Source organism: Giraffa tippelskirchi, chromosome 12, assembly GCF_054371585.1.
Source record: "Giraffa tippelskirchi isolate mGirTip1 chromosome 12, T2T-mGirTip1v1.2.pri, whole genome shotgun sequence".
Classification (NCBI taxonomy): Eukaryota; Metazoa; Chordata; class Mammalia; order Artiodactyla; family Giraffidae; genus Giraffa; species Giraffa tippelskirchi.
The window spans coordinates 84,030,226-84,054,764 of NC_137286.1; the positions used below are offsets into that span (position 1 = coordinate 84,030,226).

Below are 24,539 nucleotides of genomic sequence, written 5' to 3' on the forward strand. Positions count from 1 at the left end.
TTAATATTTTACAACTTAATTGTACATATGGAAGAACCCATTTACAACACTGGTTTGGGGATAGCATACTTATCACTTCTTTGTAAACAAACTGTATTACATGAGGCTTTTACCATAAACTATTATTAATGTTTTGCATCAATAAAGTGCCTTATGCTTTTCAAACTTTTTATAGAAGTATGCCAGTAGATATCATAGCTATTAGAAGCTGCAAAAGATATGATTTTTTTAACCTGTGCTGTTAACAGCCTCCCCCTAAGCCCCAATATATCAAAGTTCTGTTATTTATTATAAAATTTAAAAATACTTTCTGAGATCTTAACAAGGAGGTGTTAAATATTTTATAATACTGAAAATTAGCATGAAGCCTTCAACAACTGTGAATTTGTAGACTATGATTGGTTTCTCTTAATAATTAAGTGTTGTTAGGGCAAGTGGTAGATCTCAAATTATCTGTGCTTAATACTTTCACCATCTTTTGTATGATTTTTCAGTATAGCTCATATTTTAAAAGGTAAGTTCTGTGTTCTTAATATGTAAGTAATAAACCTGTCTGCATATGGGGGCTCTGAAGTATGAATTTATTGTTTTTCTTCTAATGTTTTGTTAAGAGAAAGCGGTACATAGTGATCTTATATTGTGTTTTTGTTTTTTTTCCCCACAGGTTTCTGTAGAGCAACGTTTTCATTCTGTGTTAGTCCTTTATTGGTTTTTGTCAATTCTAAGAGTGGAGATAATCAGGGAGTAAAGTTTCTTCGTCGATTTAAACAGTTACTAAATCCAGCTCAGGTGTTTGATTTGATGAATGGCGGTCCTCATTTGGGGTAATTGATTACTGACAAATCTTCCTTGAATGAAATGTAGCTCTAAGTGTGAAATACATTTGGTTTTTCAGTTCATGAAAACTGTAGATTCATCTAGACGCCTCTGGGTTGATCTTCTCACATCTCCCTTTTATTAACATTCTAATTATAAATTTTAACACAACCTTTTTGATATTTATATAACTTCCTTGTGTGCCCAAAGTTCTAAAATTTGTTTAGAAAATGTTTTAGAATATATGCTACATCAAACAATTCTGTTTGCTTAGCTCTACAGAAGTAGATCAACTTGTGTAAATGGAGAAATTAAAAAAAATTAACTTCAGAAAATGATTTGCATGGGAGGCTAGTATTGAACTATATATAATACAAATAATCAGTTATTTAACCGAAACACAGATACTCTTGTGGATCTGAGAAATAAGTTCTCAAGGATTTCAGACTTGGTTCCCATAAATGACAGAAAGTACTTTTGTTAACTGTCCATTTCAAACTTTCTGAAATGTCACATAACTTAAAATCTGGGGGAAAAAACTAAGTGTTTCAGTGACGGAAAATATGCCTTGAGGCACTTTGAATACATTCTTAGTATATGTATATATATTAGTGTATATATATATGATTTTTGTTGAAGAGGTGATATTGAGCCATCTGAACCAGGGATGTACAATCTCTTTATGATTTACTTATGTCAACTTGGCTTTTCTCTTGAATTCCACTGTAACACAGAAGTAGAAATGAAGATTTTAGGTACCAGTTCCTGAAAAGGCCTTTCGTGTTTTGTGATTTAGTGCTCTCCCGTCTTCTCAGTCTCTCGTTGTGCCTCTTTTCACTTTTGTCCTTTCGGGGTCGTCCTTCTTGTTTTCATTGCCTTTTTCTTCCTATCTCAGGCCCTTGTGGTTCCATGGGTATTGATCTTCATTTGAACCCAAGTCCTTCCTTATGTGCTGTACCTCCCTTCCTTCCTCCTGCATGGGTCCTGGCACTTTCTCATCTAGCTTCTCTCATCACCTCTGTCTCTCCCATTGCTGATTAGCTATGTCTCCCTCTCTAGCATATCTGTTTTATAATCCTTCATGGCTCCAATATCTTATTTTTTCACATTTTTTCTACTCATCCTCTAAAATTCCAAGGAACTCCCTTTGTGAAACTTCTTGAGATTGTCTCCATATTTTTTCAATTTTCCACAATACTTGAGGTGTTCAAAGGTACATTCAGTAGGTGAGATGTGTCAAAATTTGAGATAAAGGAAGGCAGAAGTAAAAAGATTGACCTGAGAAAAGGAAAAGAGGAAGTAAAAAAGCTACTGGCAGTATGGTGGGGGTGTATTAGTGATGTTTGATGGATCTCTTTAGGAATCGCCCCCATGCCCCTCAAGAGCATCAGTGCCCTAGATTCTCCACCCTAGTGTTAATATGCTACTCATGGAAATAACATATCCTTGTGATAGAAAGAAAAAATCACTACTTTTACCATCACCTATTACTTAACCTTTAATAATCTTCCCTGGGTTCTGCTTCTTTTTTGTTTTCGCATTTCTCACTTCCCTTTCTTCCGAATTTTGTCTCCATTTCTGCTTATAATCCTCTTTCTTCTTTATGATTAAGACATTTTCTTGAGTTCAACATTGCACTCAAGTTAATTTTTATAGTATGATTCACATGTAAGAGTTCTTATATTTAATCTGAACATGAGTACCAATAAGTAACAGAATGACAAAAGAATTGGGGAAAGTGATTTTTATTTACTTATCCTAAAATAAAATACTTCTTGCTTTCAGTTTAAGATTATTCCAGAAGTTTGACAATTTCCGGATTCTTGTTTGTGGAGGAGATGGAAGTGTAGGTTGGGTTTTGTCAGAAATTGATAAGCTCAACTTGAACAAACAGGCAAGTGGTCATCATTCTTTTCATTGCTAGTTAACATAAATATCCTAACCTGCTGACCAGTGAAGTGCAGAAAAGCCAGAGTCCCTCTCTCTGGACTTGTCTGAGGTCTCCTATGGGGCTGTTTTTCAGTGTCAGCTGGGAGTACTGCCTCTGGGTACAGGAAACGACCTTGCCCGGGTTCTCGGCTGGGGAGGCTCATACGATGACGACACCCAACTTCCTCAGATACTTGAGAAGCTGGAACGAGCCAGTACCAAAATGTTGGACAGGTAATAATAACACATTCTCTTCCTAAACTAGATTGAAAGCAGCACACTGATATCCTCTTTTTGATAATTAAAATTGTGCTGACAGTAAGCCCATGAAGGGGTTCCACCCTTGAGGTCTAGAACAGAGCCTGACACAGAACAGACACTCTGTAAATGTGTTTTTTGAATGAATGAATGAATTTCTTTTTAATGAGAAAACTAGTTTAATGAACCCATTATTTTAAAGATAGATGTGGCTACATTAATACTTACTGTTGTTTAGTCACTCAGTCATGTCCTACTGTTAGTGACCCCATGGACTGTAGCCCACCAGTCTCCTCTGTCCATGAGATTTTCCAGGGAAGAATAATGGAGTAGGTTTCTATTTCCTTCTCCAGGGGATCTTCCCAACCCAGGGACTGAAGCCACGTCTCCTGCATTGCTAGGCAGATTCTTTACACTGAACCGTTTGGAAAGCTCATGTTGATACTAATTACTTTTAACTGCTGATTGGGTCAGAAAGCTTAAATAGTTAATTTGTGGTGGTCTTTGATGAATATACTAGGTATGGCCCTTTCATCTTCTGGTTTCATGAAAACCAAAGAACACATACAAACTTTAGATAGTATATCTTCTTAATTATACATGTTAATAAGAAATTGAGCCAACAATATACTGAAAAATATAATCCTTTCCCAGGGACAGGAAGATGTTAGGAAAACAACCTCACATGGAGGAACCATCACTGTTTTTATGGTGTTCTGGATTGCAGCTCTTTAACTGCTCTCTCTAAATACCCCACATGTAAAAAGAAAAAAAATCCCAGCCTGTGTGACCTGAGTGTTATGAAGGAGGTGTTTAGAATTGACGTATAGGAAGCAACCGGGCTTCCCCAGTGGCTCAGTGATAAAGAATCTACCTGCCAGTGTAGGAGATGTGGGGTTGATTACTGTATCAGGAAGCTCTCCTGGAGAAGGAAATGGCAGCGCACTCCAGTATTCTTGCCTGGAGAATTCCATGGACAGAGGAGCCTGGTAGGCTACAGTCTACGGGGTTGCAAAGAGGCAGACAGGAATGAGCGCAGGAGCATAAGGAGCAACCAGGACTCAGTAAGCAGTAACCTCCATCATCAGTGGGACACAAATGTCAAAATCTCATTATAAACTTGAGCTAGCATGAATCAAAACAACTCTGATAGGATTAGCCATCTGTGGAACTCTTCCTGTAAAATAACAAAATCTCATCAAGGAGCCACCAATCCAAAATGTAATTACTCTAAAATAAGCTATAACCTAATTAATGGTAACGTTGCCTGTCATAAGGTAATCTTGCAATGGCTGATTCTTTTTTTTTTTTTTTCTTAAATGAAGTATTTTTTTTTTTTTTTATAAATTTATTTACTTTAGTTGGGGGCTAATTACTTTACAATATTGTAATAGTTTTTGCCATACATTGACATGAATCAGCCATGGGTTTACATGGGATATTTAAAAAGAAAGCTAGGTTGATGAGCGTTTATCTGTGTTTATCCCAAACCAGTCATGAGAGGGATCCCCTGGTAGTTTGGGAGCATAAAGTGGACTCAGTCTCCAGTCTTTAAAAGAGTCTGGAGGTGGTTTCCCAGAAGACTGCCCAATTCAGCGCTTACCAAACCCCACAAGGTATTTATTTTAAAGGGCTTTTTGTTGTAAATTTAAATGCCACTCTTCCCACAACCTAGGAAATACTGTGAGGAATTTCCTCTGCACTGGGTGTGCGCTTTTGCCTTGTATGTTATAAAAATTAACTTCTCCAGGTGGTTAGCAGAGAAACAACACCCTGTGGTAAAATTCCTTAATACAGACCCGCAAAAAAAAAAAGTCAAAGTGAGCTGTTCAGTCGTGTCCGACTCTGTGACCCCATGGACTATACAGTCCATGGAATTCTCCAGGCCAGAATACTGAAGTGGGCAGTGTTTCCCTTCTCCAGCGGATCTCCCCACAGGGGTCAAACCCAGGTCTCCCTCATTGCAGGTGGATTCTTCACCAGCTGAGCCACAAGGGAAGCCCCCAACTGCCCCCCCTCCCCCGAGAAAAAACAAGGAAAAAAAACTCAAAAAAACAGAGGGGATTTAAAAGCTGGGACTATTGTTAGAAACATAAGACAGTTTTGTTCCTGTGCTTTCTTTAGTAATTTAAGAATTGTTATTCTTGTTCAGTTGCTAAGTCATGTCCAACCCCATGGACTGCAGCATGCCAGGCTTCCCTGTCCTTCACTATCCCCTAGAGTTTGCTCAAACTCATGTTCATTGAGTTGGTGACACCATCCAACCATCTCATCCTCTGTCACCCCCTTCAGTCAGTCAGAAGGCCACAGGGTAACAGGGTATCTTTAGGTGATTGTTGTTGTCGTTCAGTTGCTAACTTGTGTCCAATTCTTTGCCACCCGTGGACTGTAGCACGCCAGGCTTCGCTGTCCTTCACTGTCTCTCGGGAGTTTGCTCAAACTCATGTCTATCAAGTCAGTAATGCCATCCAGCCATCTCATCCTTTCTCACCCCTTTCTCCTCCTGCCTTCAATCTGTCCCAGCATCAGGGTCTTTTCCATTGAGTGGGCTCTTTGAATCAGGTGGCCAGAGTATTAGAGCTTCAGCTTCAGCATCAGTCCCTCCAATGAATATTCAGGAGTGATTTCCTTTAGGGTTGACTGGTTTGATCTTGCAGTCCAAGGGACTCCTCAAGAGTCTTTTCCAGCACCACAGTTTGAAAGCATCAATTCTTTGGCATTCACCCTTCTTTATGGTTCAACTCTCACATCCATACATGACAACTGGAAAAACCATAGCTTTGACTATATGGACCTTTGTCAGTATAAGTGGAAAATTGATGTTTAATAATATTCCACATCATATATGCTTTTTCATATATATTAACTTATTTAAGTCCTCAAGACAACACTGGCTAAGAAAAGCATTGTTATGACTGTTTCACAAAGATGAATGTTGAGTCTTCTGGAGACAGTGGGAGTAAGAATGATTAATATTTTTGGCTGCCTGGCACATCTAGTTGCTTTTCTTAATAGAATATCATCTCGTTTAAACTTCACTATACATTTAGAGATGGATAATACTATTGTCTCTATCTTACAGGATAAAAGGCTCAGGAGATTTTTTTTTTGTTTTCAAGGTCAAATTGCTAATAAGTGGGTGAACCGATTGTCTACACCAAGATACAGACTCTTTCCGAGGGCCTTTGTTCAACACTGCACTCACTCTTTAATGCACATGCGTGCATGCTAAATCGCTTCAGTCGTGTCTGACTCTCTGCGATCCCATGGACTGCAGCCCACCAGGCTCCTCTGTCCATGGGATTCTTCAAGCGAGAATACTGGAGTGGGTTGCCATGCCCTCCTCCAGGGGATCTTCCCAACCCAAGGATTGAACTTTGGGAAGCCCTTAGTGCACATAATCACCACCAAATTGGTTCTTACTTTCTGCCTCCAACTCTGCCTAGTTGGTACCAGTAAGCATCCCTTCCTGGCTTGTGCTGAGACTTGCTCCTGTTTCTTCAGCTACAATCATTTGCCAATAAAGGGAAGAGGTATAGGTGGAAGGTGCAAGGACACTTGGGTGGATTTCTTTCCCAATTCTTTAACCATTCTTTGACCAGAGAAGTATTTCCAGGTATATGGAATTGACTTCCTTGTTTTCAGTTGTGATTTTCCCTTTTTGAAGTTTTATTATTTTATTCATTGCTCTTATTACATCTATTTTCTGCACCAGAATATAAGCTTTATTAAAGAAGTCATATTCACTTTTCTATTACCAGACCCTTGAATATTGTCAGTGTGAGATGTTCAGTACATACCTGTTGCATGGATGCATGAAGGAAAGAATGACTTTTTATGCTCAAATATAATGAGGGTTTCCATGCAGGCTCAGCAGTAAAGAATCTGCCTGCAATACAGGAGATGGCGGTTTGATTTCTGGGTCAAGAAGGAAATGGCAGCACAGTCCAGTATTCTTTCTGGGAAAATCCCATGGACAGAGGAGCCTGGCACATTGCAGTCCATGCAGTCTCAAACTTAGACACAACTTAGTGACTAAACCAGCAACAGGCATATATTTATAATATATTCATATCAAGAATTGAATAGTAGTTATACACATCTATTTAGTTTACACACCCTAACAGATAACCGATGTCTTTCAGGGAATTCTCTCAGAATATGAATTTTTATGCAGACTTATTAGTCTGATTGATACACTAGGTTCTGTTTACATACTGATGCTGATCTGGGGACTTTTCTCTAGGTTCTGTCACTGTGATGTGCTTTTCTTAAAATTTCATAATTTGCAGTACTGCTCTCATTACGCTTTGTGTCTTGTAAAAGTCTTTATTTCACATCTTGTTACTGACAGTAATAATGTCTAGACCCAATTGTTCTTCTCAAGTGTTGAAATTATTTTAGATAGATGACTGGATTTATCTGGAGTTGATTGCTTATGTCTAACACCAAATGATTCAGTGTTTGGTTTGAAATTAATGTTTACAGCTAACTGAAATGAATTTGCTTCAGTCAAGCATTATTTCTATTAATATTTTCCTCTCAATTCCACACTTACTTTCTTAACGTAATAAGGACTATTTAGCTAATTTCCATTTCATATCTGTATAAGCTGACTTGGTAAGAGTGATTGTTACCTGCAGAATGATTTATTTTTCATAGGTACTGTGCACTTATTTAATCTTGGACATTATTTTAGAATTTGGGGTTGTGACCCATTAGTAACTTTTATAATCTAGTTAGAAGTTGCAGCATTATTTAAAAAGTAAAACAGAAAAGAACAGAAAAGTCATAATACTTTACACTTAGTGAAGAGGGGCAGTCTTGTTACATATGTACATTTCTTACTGTGGGCCATGGCCTTCAAATGTTTGAAAGTCTCCAATCAGAGATTTGGTAAGATAGGGAAATCATAAATTATGAATTCACCATTTTATGAGATTATGAAAAGTCCATCTCTTCCCATATTTGGTTATTTCAGACATGGTAAACATGTTCATGAATGTATGTGCACGTGTATGTGAGGGGCTTCCCTGGTAGCTTGGATAGTAAAGAATCTACCTGCAATGCAGGAGACCCGGGTTCGATCCCTGGGTCAGGAAGATCCCCTGGAGGAGGAAATGGCAACCCACTCTAGTATTCTTGCCTGGTGAATCCCAGGGACAGAGGAGCCTGATGGGCTACAGTCCATGGGGTAGCAAAAGAGTCAGACAGGACTGAAGCGACTTAGCACGAGCATGTGTGTATGTGAGGTGAGAACAAACTCTATTAAATTTTAAAGGAATTTTAGACCAGATATTCTTCTTCCTTCAGGTGGAGTATTATGACCTATGAACTCAAATTGCCGCCAAAAGCTTCTCTACTTCCCGAACCTCCAGAGGCGTCTGAAGAATTTTATGTAAGACTTTAACTCTTTACCTATTTATCATTTGAAAACAGAGTTGAGTATCTTGAACAATGAAAAAAAAAATGTATGTGATATGGTAGCATGTTCACTTAATTGTAATTGTTGTTATTTGGGGTTTGGCCTCACTGACTGCCTGTAGTCCTCCCCTCTAGAGGAAGGAATCCTTAGCATCCCGGTTAGGGCCCTTTCCTGACAGCCTCCTTGGCTGTGTGAATTCAGCCATATCACTCCCTTCGTGGTCTCGTCTTCGTGGACCTCATCTGTTGAGGAGGCGCCGTGTTGGGAGGACTGAAGGAGGAGGTGAGGTGTGGACAGCACCGTGCATGCAGACTCCCTTGCTCCCACCCCAAGAGAACTCTCCCTGAATATTCTTCCTGCTGGTTTACTCTTCCCAGCAGGGCTCTAGGAAGCCAGCTGATGCCAGGCTCCCGTCAGCTTTCACTCATCTCCTGCGTCAGCCATGAGCACCTGTTTGATTATTAGGTGTTCACCCAGCTCCCTTAAATAACCTCCAAGCACACCAATACTTGTTGCCAGAATATTGTAGAATTTCTCTTCCTGCTTTGCCCACTGTGTTGAGGGCATATCAGAACACCTCCCTAGGTTAAGCTTCTCTAGGCTAAGCCTGTTGATCAAGGTAAAACCAAGGAAGACAGTGCCCTTCTTTCCATCCCTGCTCGAGACCGTTAATAACTACAGTTTTTAGATGTTCTTAAAGACTCTACATTCTGATTAAAGCTCAAAGCACTGGAGATTTTAAAAAGAGTGTAATTTTCAAAGGATTATTCTCTGACTTACTAAGACCGTTTGATCTATGATAGCTTATTTTTCCCTCAAGGAAAATTCATCTGTTTATTTTACAGTTGAAATCTTTGTTTTGTCACTAAGAAAATTATGATCTTGTCAAAACTAAGGAAGGGAATAATATCTAGAAACATGGGCTATTCCTTAAAGAAACTAACTGTATTTACATTTTTCCCCTGATATACAAATAGGAAAAACTGCTTCTAAAAAATTGGGAAAATACAAAAACATCTAACAAAGAAAAGAAAAATTTTATTTATAGTCCTGCCACCAGAGGTGCATGTGAGCTAAATCAGTTCAGTCACATCCGACTCCTTGTGACCCCATAGACTGTAGCCCGGTAGGCTCCCTCCATGGGATTCTCCAGGCAAGAACACTGGAGTGGGTTGCCATTTCCTTCTCCAGGGGATCATCCCAACACAGGGATCAAATCTGTGTCTCTTATGTCTCCTGCATTGGCAGGCAGGTTCTTTACCACCTGAGAAGCCCTAATTACTAATATTTAATAATTACTGTTAAAGATGAATATATTTTCTACTTTATTTCCAGCAGCATTTTTGTTTTTGTTTATAAGAATATTTTATCCAACTATAAACATAAAGGTTTTATAGGAACCAATCTTTTTCCTTAATAGAATTTTTTAACGTTATCAATTTTCTCTCCAAAGGGACAAAAGGAGGAGATTATTTTGCTCTTCTTACTTCAGAGATGTCTATCTCCTAGCATATAAAATAAAGCTAGACAATTTACTTTTATCACATGTGTAATCACTAAATATAAGGTACAACTGTGACTACATGGAAGAAGGCTATTTTTAGTGTAAAAGATTTTGAATGAAACTTCCTACAAAATTTTAAATGGATTTTCTGGGTTTCTCTGAGAATATGAATTAAAGAATCCAGAAACTAAGAACCTTTCAGAGAAAAGAAACACGTATCTATTTTGTATAATGACTCTCATAGATGTATTATTTATTTCATTAAAGTCATTTATATTTCATTATAGCCATTGCCGTGTGTCACATGTGTCAAGATGATCCCATTTTTGAAGCACTAATAACAGAGTTGTATGAATACCAGCAACAGTAATACAGGGTAGGTTTTTAATTTTTTTCAGATGACCATTTATGAAGACTCAGTTGCAGCTCATCTTACAAAAATCCTCAATTCTGAGGAACATGCAGTCGTCATATCTTCTACCAAGTGAGTTGTGGCATTCAAGTCATGAAATAGTTATATGGCGAAAATGCAAGGAAAGCATTTTATCTTTCTTATTTAAACAGACATTTATGATTAATTATGATGTGGAAAACACATTTTACTATAATTCATTATTTCCATAAACACTACTATTTAGGGATCGTTTACATCAGAAAAAGGAAAATAACAATGAGATTTTTCAAAATGACAATTCTCAGCCTGGTTAAATTTTGTAATTATATTTGAATTCAAAGTTATCAGATTTTAGTTGTTGATTCTATACATGGACCCCCAAACTACTTGATTTTATTATTCCAAATGTTGCCTGGGTAGAATTTAGGATTTTGGTTTGAAGCACCCTCTACTGCCGTCATGAGAAATGGAAAATCAGCTGGAGGAAGGGGTGAAACTCACTCAGAGTTTCAACTGATAAGTGAAAGTAAAAACATGCTTTAGGATTCTGGTTTAGCAAGGAAATATTACTGATACACAGAAAGAAGTGAGAAAGAGGAAGTAAAGAAAGGGGATGGGAAAGTGATGGAGGAAAAAAAGACGTAATTTAGTATGTTATATGCTTAATTAGAAAATAAATCAAGGAAAACAAGATAAATCATTATAAACAAATTTGCTTGTGACAAAAGTACAAATGTAGTGACAGTCGCTTTTGATGCTATAACCCCCAGGAAGGGGAGATATGACCGAGCAGCAGGGAAAGAGTTGAGCAGTGTAAGTCAAGGGAACGCACTGCTTGCCCAGATTGGTGGGCTCCAGGGCTCTTTGTGTGACGGACAGGGCTGCTACTGGGTTTTTGGGTTTGATGCCTCAGTTGGGTGTTTTCTAATTAGTTGTACTGCTTTATGGTGAAATGTACAAATCTCAACTTTGTCCCAGGCCTCACCGCTTCCTTTGGCATTTTTCATCTTGGGCCAAATCCATATACTAAAGTTACTTCCTTAGGTATTTCTTAAGTTACTTCTACAAGGAAGCTATTTGCATTTGCACTCTGGCCCTATGAGTCAAATGCTTCTTTACAGGACATTTTGAAGAATATTGTTAGAAAACATGAAAAGTTGAAATGGGACCTTTTTAAAGGTATAAAAAGTTGCAGAGTTATTCTTTAATATAGTTAAGTAAATGTTGTATTTGGCCACCTTTCTTAGTTTGGATGTTAGCAGAGCTTTAATATTGAACTTTGTATATTTGATGTGTGTGGTTACTGCCTCCTTTACATTTTATATATTTTTTATTTTATTTCTTTAAGAGTATAATTGACTTATAACATTTTTTAAATAAAATTTTATGCAGAATCTCAATATTTAAAAACTAAAATTCTATTTTGTTGACATTAATACACTGGATAGGATTGAGTTATTGGTTATTTATGAGAAAAAATAAACAATAACGTTACAGGTGACAGTTTTAGTTTATATTCAGTGCAATTTCCAGTTATCTGTGTTTTATGTTGGTTATATAGTTGTAAGGATGCCATTTTCATTTATTAATTGAGGACAATTTCCTTACAACTATGTAACAACATGAAATACAGAAATAGCTGGAAACTGCGTTGAATATAGTCCAAGACTTGTGCAAAAAGTAGTGAATTCAAAATTAAAAGCTAAGATAGTATTGTTCTCTTACATGCTTAATGATTTGAGAACATTTTTAAAATTATAGTCTATATTTCTAAATGAAATTTTAATCTAGCCTTGGTGGAATCCTTGAAATATTTCTGAAAAATAGCTTGAAAACCACTGACGGAAGTCACAGTGCTGTGCTGTGTCAATCTGAGGTCCTAGATGAGATTCAGCCATTTGCTGGCTTTGTGACCCGTGTCTATTTTATCAAGTGTAAGAATGGAAAGAATGCCTGTCCTTCCTCCCTCATGGAACTGTTAGGGGAATTAACTTGAGGAACGAAATAAATATAGAACTTATGAAGTACAGAGTGCTGTCTTAAATTATGGTGTCATCAGCTCATGTTTTACCCAACTGCATTTCACATTTTTTCTTTGACCTTGACCTGGCTCCTTGTCTAGCCTCTACTGTTAGCTTAACTTTGGATTCCTCCCTGACTGGCTCACTTGCCTTTAAGCAGACTCGGTTCCGATCTTGGTCCCCTCTTGTCACTTGTCTGGGCTCCCAGGCCTGCCTGGGTGCCTGACCTTTGCAACTGCAGATTAAAATTCAGAGGTTCAAGAGAGAAAAGATGGGACTATATGCAATAATTTTGTACCAGTAATATAGTAATAGTACCAGTATAGTATGTTTTTACTAAGCCAGTAATATAGTACCACTATAGTATGTTTTTATACCAGTATAGTATATTTTTGAGGTTTTTTTTTTTTCTCTTTTGGCCTCACCACGTGGCGTGCAGAATCTTAGTTCCCCAACCAGGGATCAAACCTGCACCCGCTGCAGTGGAAGTGCAGAATCTTAGCTGCTGGACCACCAGGGAAAATCCCTACTTTGATTTTTGTTACAGACTTTTTACAGACATACAAAAAAATTGAGACATTAGTGTAATGATTTTCTACCATACCTATTACTCAGCTTCAGTATTTTGTCAATATTTTGTTATCTACTCCCCACTTTCTCTTGCTGGTGTATCTAAGCAAATCCTGGAAATCATTTTATTTCACTTTCAGTTTGTATATCCAATAATTTTTAAAAAGTCTAATAAAATCAATAATAATTACTCAACTTATATTCCATTTCTTTAATTTTCCTGAAGTTCTTTTTTTAAACAGTTGATGCATTCAAATCAAAATCCTAACAAGGCACATATTGCCTTTAGGTTTTATCTCTCTAAAACATGGAAAATCTATAATATTTTTCCCTGCTTTTAAAAAGTTGTGTTATTGAGGCATGCTGCTCCTGCTGCCGCTAAGTTGCTTCAGTCATGTCCGACTCTGTGCGACCCCATAGACGGCAGCCCACCAGGCTCCCCTGTCCCTGGGATTCTCCAGGCAAGAACACTGGAGTGGGTTGCCATTGCCTTCTCCATATTGAGGCATGATACATATACAGTAAAGTGCTCAAACCATAAAGGTACAACTCAGTGCTTAGAAAAAAATACACACATTCACACTCACATTCTTCTGATCACCACCCAGGTAAAATAAAGAATTTCCTTCTCTTGTTAGTGCCATTTAGTTATTGAATGATACAATATTAAGGCAGAACATTTTTTAAATAAACCTCCTGTTTTTTGTGTTTATATTTGTTTCATAAGATAGTAATTCTCAGTAACTTAAGCTATTTTTAGCTATTTTTAAATGTTGAAAATGCTGATGTAAAAGCTGTATATCATCAACATAGCTAATAAGTAGGTTAACTAATGTAGTTCATCAACACAACATCGATATTTCTTTGACTTTGAAATTTTGTCAGTCCGGTAAGACAACATGAGTTATCTTCTGAGATTCAGAAGCACTAATTAGTCATTATAGATGTCATTTATTAATAAAAATAAAAAGCAAGTTACGAAGTAAGTGCAATTTGCTCTGTAGACAATACTTCTCAGAAAATGGGATCACTAGCAGGAAACAAAATAGTAAAATTGGAATCATTGTCCTAGAACCATAGAATTTTCGTTTTGGGGACTATCTCAGAGATAACTTAGGCAGCCCCCCCTCACTGAACAGATGAGGTATGTATGATATATAGTTGTTAGACTCTTTCCTCAGAGTACATAGATAGCTAGAGATTTTAATATATCGTGCATTGATACTTGTAAATCACCTTTAATTTCTGATTGGAACTTCTTAATATCAGATTAAAAATGAAATTTTCGGGTTCTGATAGTATGGTCCCTGCCTGCCAATATGTGATCCTGTTTTGGGACCATTGCCATATTTTTCTTACTGTAGCATTTGCATGTTTTACTGTCATTTATCTCTCGTAAGAAATAAGTGAAAAACTGATAAATGATGGTACTGCTACTGATAAATATGGATCTCAGAACTGAGATGGTGGTGGGAACCATCACACATGCTAACTGTGGACTTTTGTTAGGTTCAACTGAATATTCAATGCATGTTTGTTCAGCTTGAAGAGAGAGAGCAAAACTAAAGAAATACAGTGCTGGAAATGCTTCATTAAAATAATAACTAACATTAATTAAATATGTAATTAGGAATTTAAACTATTTTTAGCTCTGTTTGAAGGTCCATGTGCCACTTCATTCATTTGAAAGTCTTTATGTATTAAGGGGGAAATTATATCAGTTGGAAAATGTTTTTTGTGTTACTATGGTAAGTACATCTTAAACCTGTTTTTCCCCAATTTTGCAAGTTCCTGGTTGGTGTGACTTTGAAATCATACTGCTTTTAAGTATATATTTTATTTCTATTTAAAAACTCTACCCATTTAGGTGTAACAAGAAGTGAATTCATTCTTCTGGATTATGATAAATATCCTCTATCTTCTGGAATATGGAACTTAATGAACCATGTATTCCTCCAGCTAATTGGCCAGTGTTCTCCTAACACAGAATCCTAAAGTCCATAGAAGAAATTTCATAGTAGCCTGTCTTAATATTTCAAGAAATTCCATAAAAGTATTATACATAAAACAAAGAAGACCAAATGACATGAAACACATGAATGAATCTCTAATAAACTAGAGTCTCTGTAGAAATTTGAATTTAAAAGGGTGATCAAAAAGGATGAAGGTTAGGGTGTGTTACCTTTTGTCCAAGTGACATCTAGAAATTGTTGCCAAAAGACAAAACAAAAATTGTTTGGAGTAATACATTTATTTCTTAGATGATAAATGTGAAGGTTTGGAGAGTGTGTGTGTGTGTGTGTGTCCCCTATATCTATTGAATGGCTTGATTTCATAGTTATTTAAGTATCTGAAAACTTTATGTTGCTCACATACCAGAGAAAATTGTCAGTATAATAGAAAAAATAACTGCTGGAATCTTCTTTTTCTTAAAATTCCTCAACTTCTATCAATATTAAAGAGAAATACTATTTTTTATTTTTATTTATTTATTTATATATATATATATTTTTTATAAATTTATTTATTTTAGTTGAGGGCTAATTACTTTACAATATTGTAATAGTTTTTGCCATACATTGACATGAATCAGCCATGGGTTTACATGTGTTCCCCTTCCTGGACCCCCCACCCACCTCCCTCCCCATCCCATCCCTCTGGGTCATCCCATTGCCCCGGCCCTGAGCCCTTGTCTCATGCATCGAACATGGAATGGTGTTCTGTTTCACATATGATAATATACATCTTTCAATGCTATTCTCCCAGAACGTCCCACCCTCACCTTCTCCCTCAGAGTCCATAAAATTGTTCTATGCATCTGTGTCTCTTATTCTGTCTCGCATATAGGGTTATCGTTACCATCTTTCAAATTCCATATATATGCACTAGTATACTGTATTGTTGTTTTTCTTTCTGGCTTACTTCACTCTGTATAATGGGCTCCAGTTTCATCCATCTCAGTAGAACCGATTCAAATGTATTTTTTTTTAATGGCTGAGTAATATTCCATTGTGTATATGTACCACAGCTTCCTTATCCATTCGTCTGCTGATGGACATCTAGGTTGCTTCCATGTCCTGGCTATTGTAAACAGTGCTGCGATGAACATTGGGGTACACGCGTCTCTTTCAATTCTGGTTTCCTCGGTGTATATGCCCAGCAGTGGGATTGCTGGGTCATATGGCAGTTCTATTCCCAGTTTTTTAAGGAATCTCCACACTGTTCTCCATAGTGACTGTACTAGTTTGCATTCCCACCAACAGTGTAAGAGGGTTCCCTTTTCTCCACACCCTCTCCAGCATTTATTGCTTGTAGACTTTTGGATAGCAGCCATTCTGACTGGTGTGAAATAATACCTCATTGTGGTTTTGATTTGCATTTCTCTAATAATGAGTGATGTTGAGCACCTTTTCATGTGTTTGTTAGCCATCTGTATATCTTCTTTGGAGAAATGTCTGTTTAGTTCTTTGGCCCATTTTTTGATTGGGTCGTTTATTTTTCTGGAATTCAGCTGCAGAAGTTGCTTGTATATTTTTGAGATTAATTGTTTGTCTGTTGCTTCGTTTGCTATTATTTTCTCCCATTCTGAAGGCTGTCTTTTCACCTTGCTTATAGTTTCCTTTGTTGTGCAAAAGCTTTTAATTTTAATTAGGTCCCATTTGTTTATTTTTGCTTTTATTTCCAATATTCTGGGAGGTGGGTCATGGAGGATCCTGCTGTGATTTATGTCGGAGAGTGTTTTGCCTATGTTTTCCTCTAGGAGTTTTATAGTTTCTGGTCTTACGTTTAGATCTTTAATCCATTTTGAGTTTATTTTTGTGTACGGTGTTAGGAAGTGTTCTAGTTTCATTCTTTTACAAGTGGTTGACCAGTTTTCCCAGCACCACTTGTTAAAGAGATTGTCTTTTCTCCATTGTATATTCTTGCCTCCTTTGTCGAAGATAAGGTGTCCATATGTGCGTGGGTTTATCTCTGGGCTTTCTATTTTGTTCCATTGATCTATATTTCTATCTTTGTGCCAGTACCATACTGTCTTGATGACTGTGGCTTTGTAGTAGAGCCTGAAGTCAGGCAGGTTGATTCCTCCAGTTCCATTCTTCTTCCTCAAGATTGCTTTGGCTATTCGAGGTTTCTTATATTTCCATACAAATTGTGAGATGATTTGTTCTAGTTCTGTGAAAAATACCATTGGTAGCTTGATAGGGATTGCATTGAATCTATAGATTGCTTTGGGTAGTATACTCATTTTCACTATATTAATTCTTCCAATCCATGAACACGGTATATTTCTCCGTCTGTTTGTGTCCTCTTTGATTTCTTTCATCAGTGTTTTATAGTTTTCTATATATAAGTCTTTTGTTTCTTTAGGTAGATATATTCCTAAGTATTTTATTCTTTTTGTTGCAATGGTGAATGGTATTGTTTCCTTAATTTCTCTTTCTGTTTTCTCATTATTGGAGTATAGGAATGCAAGGGATTTCTGTGTGTTAATTTTATATCCTGCAACTTGATTATATTCATTGATCAACTCTAGTAATTTTCTAGTAGAGTCTTTAGGGTGAGAAATACTATTTTTTAAATAGCCTGATTTTGTTTTCAAAATCACGTTATAAGCTCTTGCTTCAGAAAGCTGGTCATACCATTCTGTTGGTTGTAGATTTTAATCCAAGACCAGTTCTAGATTGTTGACAAATTTTGTTTTTATTTCAGATGATTTTTTTTCTTTTTAGTCTATTTCATTGCAAAGAAACCAAACGTAATTAAAAGAAACAAACAAATAAACCATGTATTGCTGACACTAACAAGACCTAAATTCAATTAGTCTGCATGATATTGCATTAGTTATCTTAAGAGGGGGGAGAGATTGGATTTACAGAGAACGTAAGTCAGTTCAAGTGGCAGGTTGGTTTCCAGCATAATGTACAATCTCTTTTCTCTTCAGGAAAGATGTACTTCCAAGATACACATATAATGAATAGAAGAGCAACAGGGACATCATCAGTGACAAATTTTTTTGTTTGTTTGTTCAACACTGCAAATTCTATTATAAGAATACGTAAGATGCAGAAGATAATGTTTTATCTTTTAAATACGACCTAAAACTACTCTTCTGAAGAATTTAAAGCATTTAAATATTTGAGAAAGACTTGTTATAACCTTAAAACGACTTATTTCAATTATCTAGAGCAAGGCTTATTCCTATATCCATTTATCACTTTGAATGTCCTGAACTGATCTAGGACCCGCCACACAGCCGATATAAGTTTGGGTTTATAAAGCAATGATCCCGATATTTTAAGTTTACTCAATTGTGCTTATTTTTAAATATGTTTGTAAATCAAAGCAAAGCAGCTTTCTGAGTTTCCTGAATTGCACAATTTCTTTTGCTCAAAGGATACTTTGTGAGACTGTAAAGGACTTCGTTGCCAAAGTAGAGAAGGCACATGAAAAAACGCTGGAAAAAGCTGTTGCAGCCGATGCCGTGGCCAATAAAGTAAGCGGGACACGTTCAGGATGGGAAGATCTTTTACAATGTGAACATCAAACTGTGTTTTACAGCTAAATTGATTAAGTGGCTTTCCTGCCAAGGCATCTCAAGGGAAGAGAAAATTGCTTTTGTATCAGATATGAGGATTTAAAACATACTCTATTTTTTTCCTTTTTTTTGGGGGGGGAGTATAATTGCTTTATAATGTTGTGTTAGTTTCTGCTTTACAATGAAGTGAATCAGTTAGAGGTTTACAAATATCCCTCTTGGACCTCCCTCCCATTGGTACGTACGAAAACTGCATTGCTGAAGACCGACAATCTGAATTTGATAACTCACCCCCTTTTCCCCACTGGTTGACATTTTGAAGGAGAAATGCACAGTAGTTGGGCCATATGGGGGAAATTGCTAGGCAGCTGGTGCTCCAGTGGGGAGAGGAGTGGTTTTCCATTTCCAGGCAAACCTTGACCACCCAAGTTCCCTGCCAGAATGGTTGTTCGGATTCCCCAGGTGCTATAGTCCTCGGCATCTATCGGGTTTCCATGTCTTGCTTTGCCTTTTTTCTTGATAGGTACTTTTATTCCCTTTGTGAGTTGTCTTAGGCTAAAATAAGAACAGTTTACTGAACCCTGAAAGCCACTGTCTTTGCTTTCATTTGTGAACAACAGGGCATTCTTACAGAAGGTTTGACTCTCTGGGGCTTTGCAAAGGCATGATCTTCCCCAGCTGTGGATGGTGGTGGGATTGAGTGGAAGGGAAAGAAAATAGAAATAATACATCTGAAGTTTTCAGCCTCTTTCTCTTATTTTTCTACTCTATGGAGAGCTTCATAAAACAGAGACCCTGTGTCATCACACATTTTTCTCCTATTTCCGCTGTGACCTTGTCTTTGGCCTGTGATCAAAAAAAGGCAGAGAGGACTGGAAATTTGTGTGGAGGTAAAAGGTATATTAAGCAGCAGCATCAGTAGCTTTGGGGTTCCCAGGTAGAGCTAGTGATAAAGAACTTACCTGCCAGTGCAGGAGACATAAGAGACGTGGGTCCAATTCCTGAGTCGGGAAGATCCCCTGGAGAAGGAAATGGCAACCCACTCCCGTGTTCTTGCCTGGAGAATCCCATGGGCAGAGGAGCCTGGCGGGCTGCAGTCCTTAGGTTCTCACAGAGTCAGACATGACTGAAGCAACTAAGCAGCACGATCATACCTTCAGTCCTAAATGTTTCTTTACCCTTAGAAATTCAAGAAAAGCAGAAGGAAACAAGGGCCCAGCACTTGTTTCTCTTTCTGCATCGTTATATCTTTTCCTGGGCACATCCCTTTTCTCTTTCTTTGAGCCAATAATCCCTTAAGTACTCACACTCCTTTGTAAAACCAAAGCTTTGAAGGTGTGTTTACAAGACTCAGCCAGACTTGGCAATTTGTGATGCTCCAAACAGTGCCATACATTGATCACTTAAAAAATGTTTATGCAGTGTTTTGCGTGAATGCGTGTGTGCCAAGTCTCTTCATTTGTGTCCAACTCTTTGTGACCCCATCGACTGTAGTCTGCCAGGCTCCTCTGTCCATGGGATTCTCCAGGTAAGAATACTGGAGTGGGTTCTATGCCCTCCTCCAGGGGATCTTCCCAACCCAGGGGCTGAACCCTTATGTCTCCTGCATTGGCAAGCAGGTTTTTTTTTAACCATTCACAGTACCTGGGAAGTCCATGTTTTGTCTAATGTATAGCAAATTTTGTATAATGTGTAAATTGTTTATGTAATGTGTCACTTTATCATGAAACTTTCTTTGTTTTCTGTTAAGGAAAAATAACTTTAGGAGGATTATAAAGATTTTTCACCCATGCAATGGAGTTTAAATAGTTCTGGAAGTATAAATCAGTAAATTTACAGAATAATTATGCAGTTTTTTAAAAAATTTAAAGTTATTTAGTCCAGAGCTATCTAAAGTATAATTTATAATAGATAGCTAATTAATGATAATGGCTTCCCAGGTGGCTCAGTGATAAAGAATCCACCTGCCAATGAAGGAGACTCAGATTTCCTGATCCCTGGATCAGGAAAATCTCCTGGAGAAGGAAATGGCAACCCACTCCAGTACTCTTGCCTGGGAAATACCATGGACAGAGGAGCCTGGTGGGCTACAGTCCATGGGGTCACAGAGAGTCGGACATGACTTAGGGACTAACTAGCAACAAAATTAATGATAAACATCAATGTAGGCATCTTTCCTCCAAAAAACTGACAACCGTTCATTTTAACTATCACCTTCCATCTCCACCAAATGAAGATTCATCACTGTCTTTTTGTTTTCTTAGTGTTCCATCCTAAATGAGAAGCTTGAACAACTGCTCCAGGCTTTGCACACAGAGTCCCAGGCAGGTCCAGTTCTCCCAGGCCTCAGCCCTCTCATGGTAGAAGAAGATGCTGTGGAATCTTCCAGCGAAGAATCCTTGTGTGAGAGCAAGGAACATCTCTTGGATGACACTACAAAACCCTCTTCCCAGAAAGCTGTCAAACCAAGGGAAATAATGCTGCGGGCAAACAGTTTAAAGAAAGCAGTGAGGCAAGTCATAGAGGAGGCCGGAAAAGGTACACATTAACAAAAGCAGCTTCTGAAGTTAGCAACGTTCTTACTGCAACCACAAGGGGATTTTCACATTGGTCAGACTGGGTGTGCCCAGTCATGGTCCTCCAGGCTCCTCTGCCCATGGAAATTTCCAGGCAAGAATATCGGAGAGGGGTGCCATTTCCTCCTCCACGGGATTTTGCCCCCCACGCCCCCGCCAGGGATTGAACCCACAACTCTTGAGTCTCCTGCAGTGGCAGGCGGATTCTTTACCACTGGCTCCAACTGGGAAGCCCATTGGTCAGACTAGACACATGTTAAAAGAATTTCAGAGATAAAGTACACTGAAAATGTTAAAATAAAATTACAAATTACTTTTAAATCATATTTCTGAAATTAAGTTTTTTAACTGGAATCTGTTAAATTCTTAAAAGAAAATCAAGCCTATAAGCTACTTTGAAAAAGTTTAACATGTATCTCTTAAATGTTTATGTTGCTTTTTTTAAGAGTTTTTAAAGTTCCACCTCTCTTAGTTTTTCTGTTTTCCTGTAATATGTGTACTTCTGTTAGAGTTTGAAGTGGTCGACTAAAACTTAACTTTAAATAATATTCAGAAACCCTTTACGAATTGTAACTTGTAGTTGGACTTGTCTTTCATCATTGAAGTTCTTAAATTTTTCTCTTCTGCTAAAAAAATAGTTTTGAGATTTTAAAATATTTCCTTTTGTAGTCTCTAGTATTAATACTTAACAGACATCACATGACCCCAGAGTTCCCTGCCAATCAGTGCTTATTTGTGAATGGGAAATTTCTTTGAGTTTATATTTCAATTTTCCAAAAATATGTTAATATTTATGGATCTTATTTTTGCTCATTCAAACATATTTCTCTTCTTGCTACTTAAAGTGATGGATGACCAGCCAGTTCACCCCTCTGAACTAGTTAATCAGTCGTTCGATTATGATAGCACAGAAACAGATGATTCCAAAGATGAATTAAAAGAAGATGATGCGAAAGAGTCGTTAACTGGTGAGAAAACTCTGAGAAGATTGTTTTGGGATTACATAAAATGTAACTCTGCTTTCTGTTTTTAAACAGCTGATTAGTTGAAGTAAACTATTTGCATTTTTATTTTTAACAAGGTTTTTCAGAAATTAAAGCTAAGATATTCATGAATGCTGAAATAATTAAGGTAACATTGTTCAGACTATTGTCAGGTACTGTCGCATCCCTTTTTATCATTTAATCTGGAAATCATCATAATAAACTAAGAATTTGGGGACCAAACATGGCTAAATATCTTAATTTTCCTCTAGGAAGAGTAGCTACCAAAACTAAAGATTTTAGCTTGTTTTAGCCTCCAGATTTCTTTGAGAATAATATGGAAGCTGCAGGCCTCACAAGCATAAAACGTGGCATTGAAATAACTCATTGGTTCCTTGAGTTCTATTGATCAGCCTAGATGGTTGATAATCCTTATTGCTAAATTAAGTTTTTAACTTATCGGACATTTAGTTACAACCCTATCTCTACTGAAATTATTTTTGCCAGGGAATTAATATGTAGTTGCTTGAAGGCTATTAATTATTTCTCTACTTTTCCAGTTTTAACTAAAGATGAATTTATACTGTTAATTTTTCATGTTGAATAAGGGAAAAGGTATTAATTTACTAGAATATAAAACAAGCAGAATTATTAATGAAGGTGAGAAGATAATATGAAAATAATTAACATAGTATGAATGAAAATCATTACTATTATATCACAACTGTTTGCAATCATTAAATTTTTGCTTTTACTTTCATTACATATAAACTTGGGTAGATTACTTAAGTTCTCTGTGGTGTCCTCATTTGTAAATGGGGATAGTAACGTACCTACTTTTTTGTGATGTTTAAATAAGTTGACACCCATTAAGTGCCTAGAATAGCTCTGGATACATTGTGCTGAAAAGGAATGTTTGCTGTCAGTGTCACTATTATGGTTATTGCTACTGCTTCTGCTGCTGTTGCTACTAACTACACTAACTTTGAAAGACTAGTTCTTAATTGTGTTTAAAACTCCTAGAAACTTTGAAATTGGACCATATTATAGGCCTCATGTGTCTGACATATAACCAGTTCTTTTGTATTTTACAGCGTCTTTTTAGACCTTATTTTAGACCTTTTTAGACCTTTCCAGCACATAACCCAGTTATATTAATTTAACCTTTGACATTTTCGACCTTAAATGGCTCCATTGCAGAATATAATCCAGTGCAGGCATATTTTACACCCTTGACCAATGGTCATTGAGCCTTGGATCACTCAGTCTCACTACAGCCCACTATCATTGTTGTTCCGTGTCTAAGTCATGCCTGACTCTTTGCAACCCCATAAACTGCAGCATGCCAGGCTTCCCTATCCTTCACTATCTCCCAGAGTTTGCTCAAACTTATATGCATTGATTCAGTAATGCCTTCCGACCATCTCGTCTTGTTGCCCCTTCTCCTCCTGCCTTCATTCTTTCCCAGCACCAGGGTCTTTTCCAGTGAGTCGACTCTTCGCATCAGTCCAGTCATTCAACTCTTCGCATCAGTCGACTCTTCACGTTGGAGATTCAGCTTAAGCATCAGTCCTTCCAATGAATATTCAGGGGTGATCTCCTTTAGGATTGACTGATTTGATCTCCTTACTGTCAAAGGGACTCTCAAGAGTCTTCTCCAGCACCGCAATTTGAAAACATCAGTTCTTTGGCAGTCAGCCTCTTTGCAGTCTGACTCTCACATCCGTACATCTCACATCCATACTACTGGAAAAACCCTAGCTTTGACCATACAGTCCTTTACTGGCAAAGTGATATCTTGATTTTTTAATATGCTGTCTAGGTTTGTCATAGCTTTTCTTCAAAGGAGCAAGCATCTTTTCATTTCGTGGCTGCAGTCACCATCTGCAGTGATTTTGGAGCCCGCTCTCATGGTCAGCTCTAATTGTTAGAAAGTTTTTCTTCTGTCAATGTATTGAGCTCTATATTTTCTTCCTTAAATTTCTACCTGTGGTTACAGTTATTATTAAAAAACTTTTTCTATGATCACATTAACAGAAACAAGTACTGACATCTGCATAGGGCTTTATGGTTCAATATTTACACACATCATTTCATGATATTGCAAATGGCTCTTCCATGGGACAGCGCTTACTGAAAACAGCTTTCAGGGCATCATATCCTCTTTCCACACATTGTATATTCTTTTTCCAGATTCTCTCTAGTAAATTATTTTACCAATCTAACATGATCATTTGAAACCTTTTGTTTTTCTCATTAATGGTCAATATGATGCCCCATTTTGAGCAGCATCTTCTAGATATTTCTGTAATGTAATAGCACACCAGTATTCATACCCACCTCATTCTGGACATAGTGAATGGCTCTCTTTGGAGGGTTGGATTTTCAGCGCTCATTGGTTTTGGTTTTCCAACCACCTACCATCCCGTCTTACTATACTCTCATGAATTTGATGCTTCCATTGTAGTCTGCAAAGAAAACCAAAAAAAAAATAGAAATAGAATGACATTACTGAAATAAGCATAGA

The 24,539-nt window shown here is 37.3% G+C and overlaps 1 protein-coding gene across 28 annotated transcripts in view; it reads left to right on the plus strand.

The window, feature by feature from the left end:
- DGKH (diacylglycerol kinase eta) overlaps positions 1-24,539 on the plus strand; it is a 204,254-nt gene that overhangs the window by 140,637 nt on the left and 39,078 nt on the right. For 26 of the 28 annotated variants that reach the window (XR_014071424.1, XR_014071425.1, XM_081550817.1 and 23 more), the window contains 8 exons: positions 665-824; positions 2,602-2,710; positions 2,840-2,979; positions 8,317-8,401; positions 10,331-10,416; positions 18,312-18,411; positions 20,718-20,991; positions 21,875-21,997. Coding sequence is in view for 26 of the 28 variants with exons in the window: in XM_081550817.1 (XP_081406943.1) it covers positions 665-824; positions 2,602-2,710; positions 2,840-2,979; positions 8,317-8,401; positions 10,331-10,416; positions 18,312-18,411; positions 20,718-20,991; positions 21,875-21,997 (1,077 nt within the window). In the remaining 2 variants the exon portion in view is untranslated. Of the gene's footprint in view, positions 1-664; positions 825-2,601; positions 2,711-2,839; positions 2,980-8,316; positions 8,402-10,312; positions 10,417-18,311; positions 18,412-20,717; positions 20,992-21,874; positions 21,998-24,539 lie in introns of all 28 variants that reach the window. The other 2 variants (XM_081550820.1, XM_081550833.1) reach the window with 1 other exon arrangement.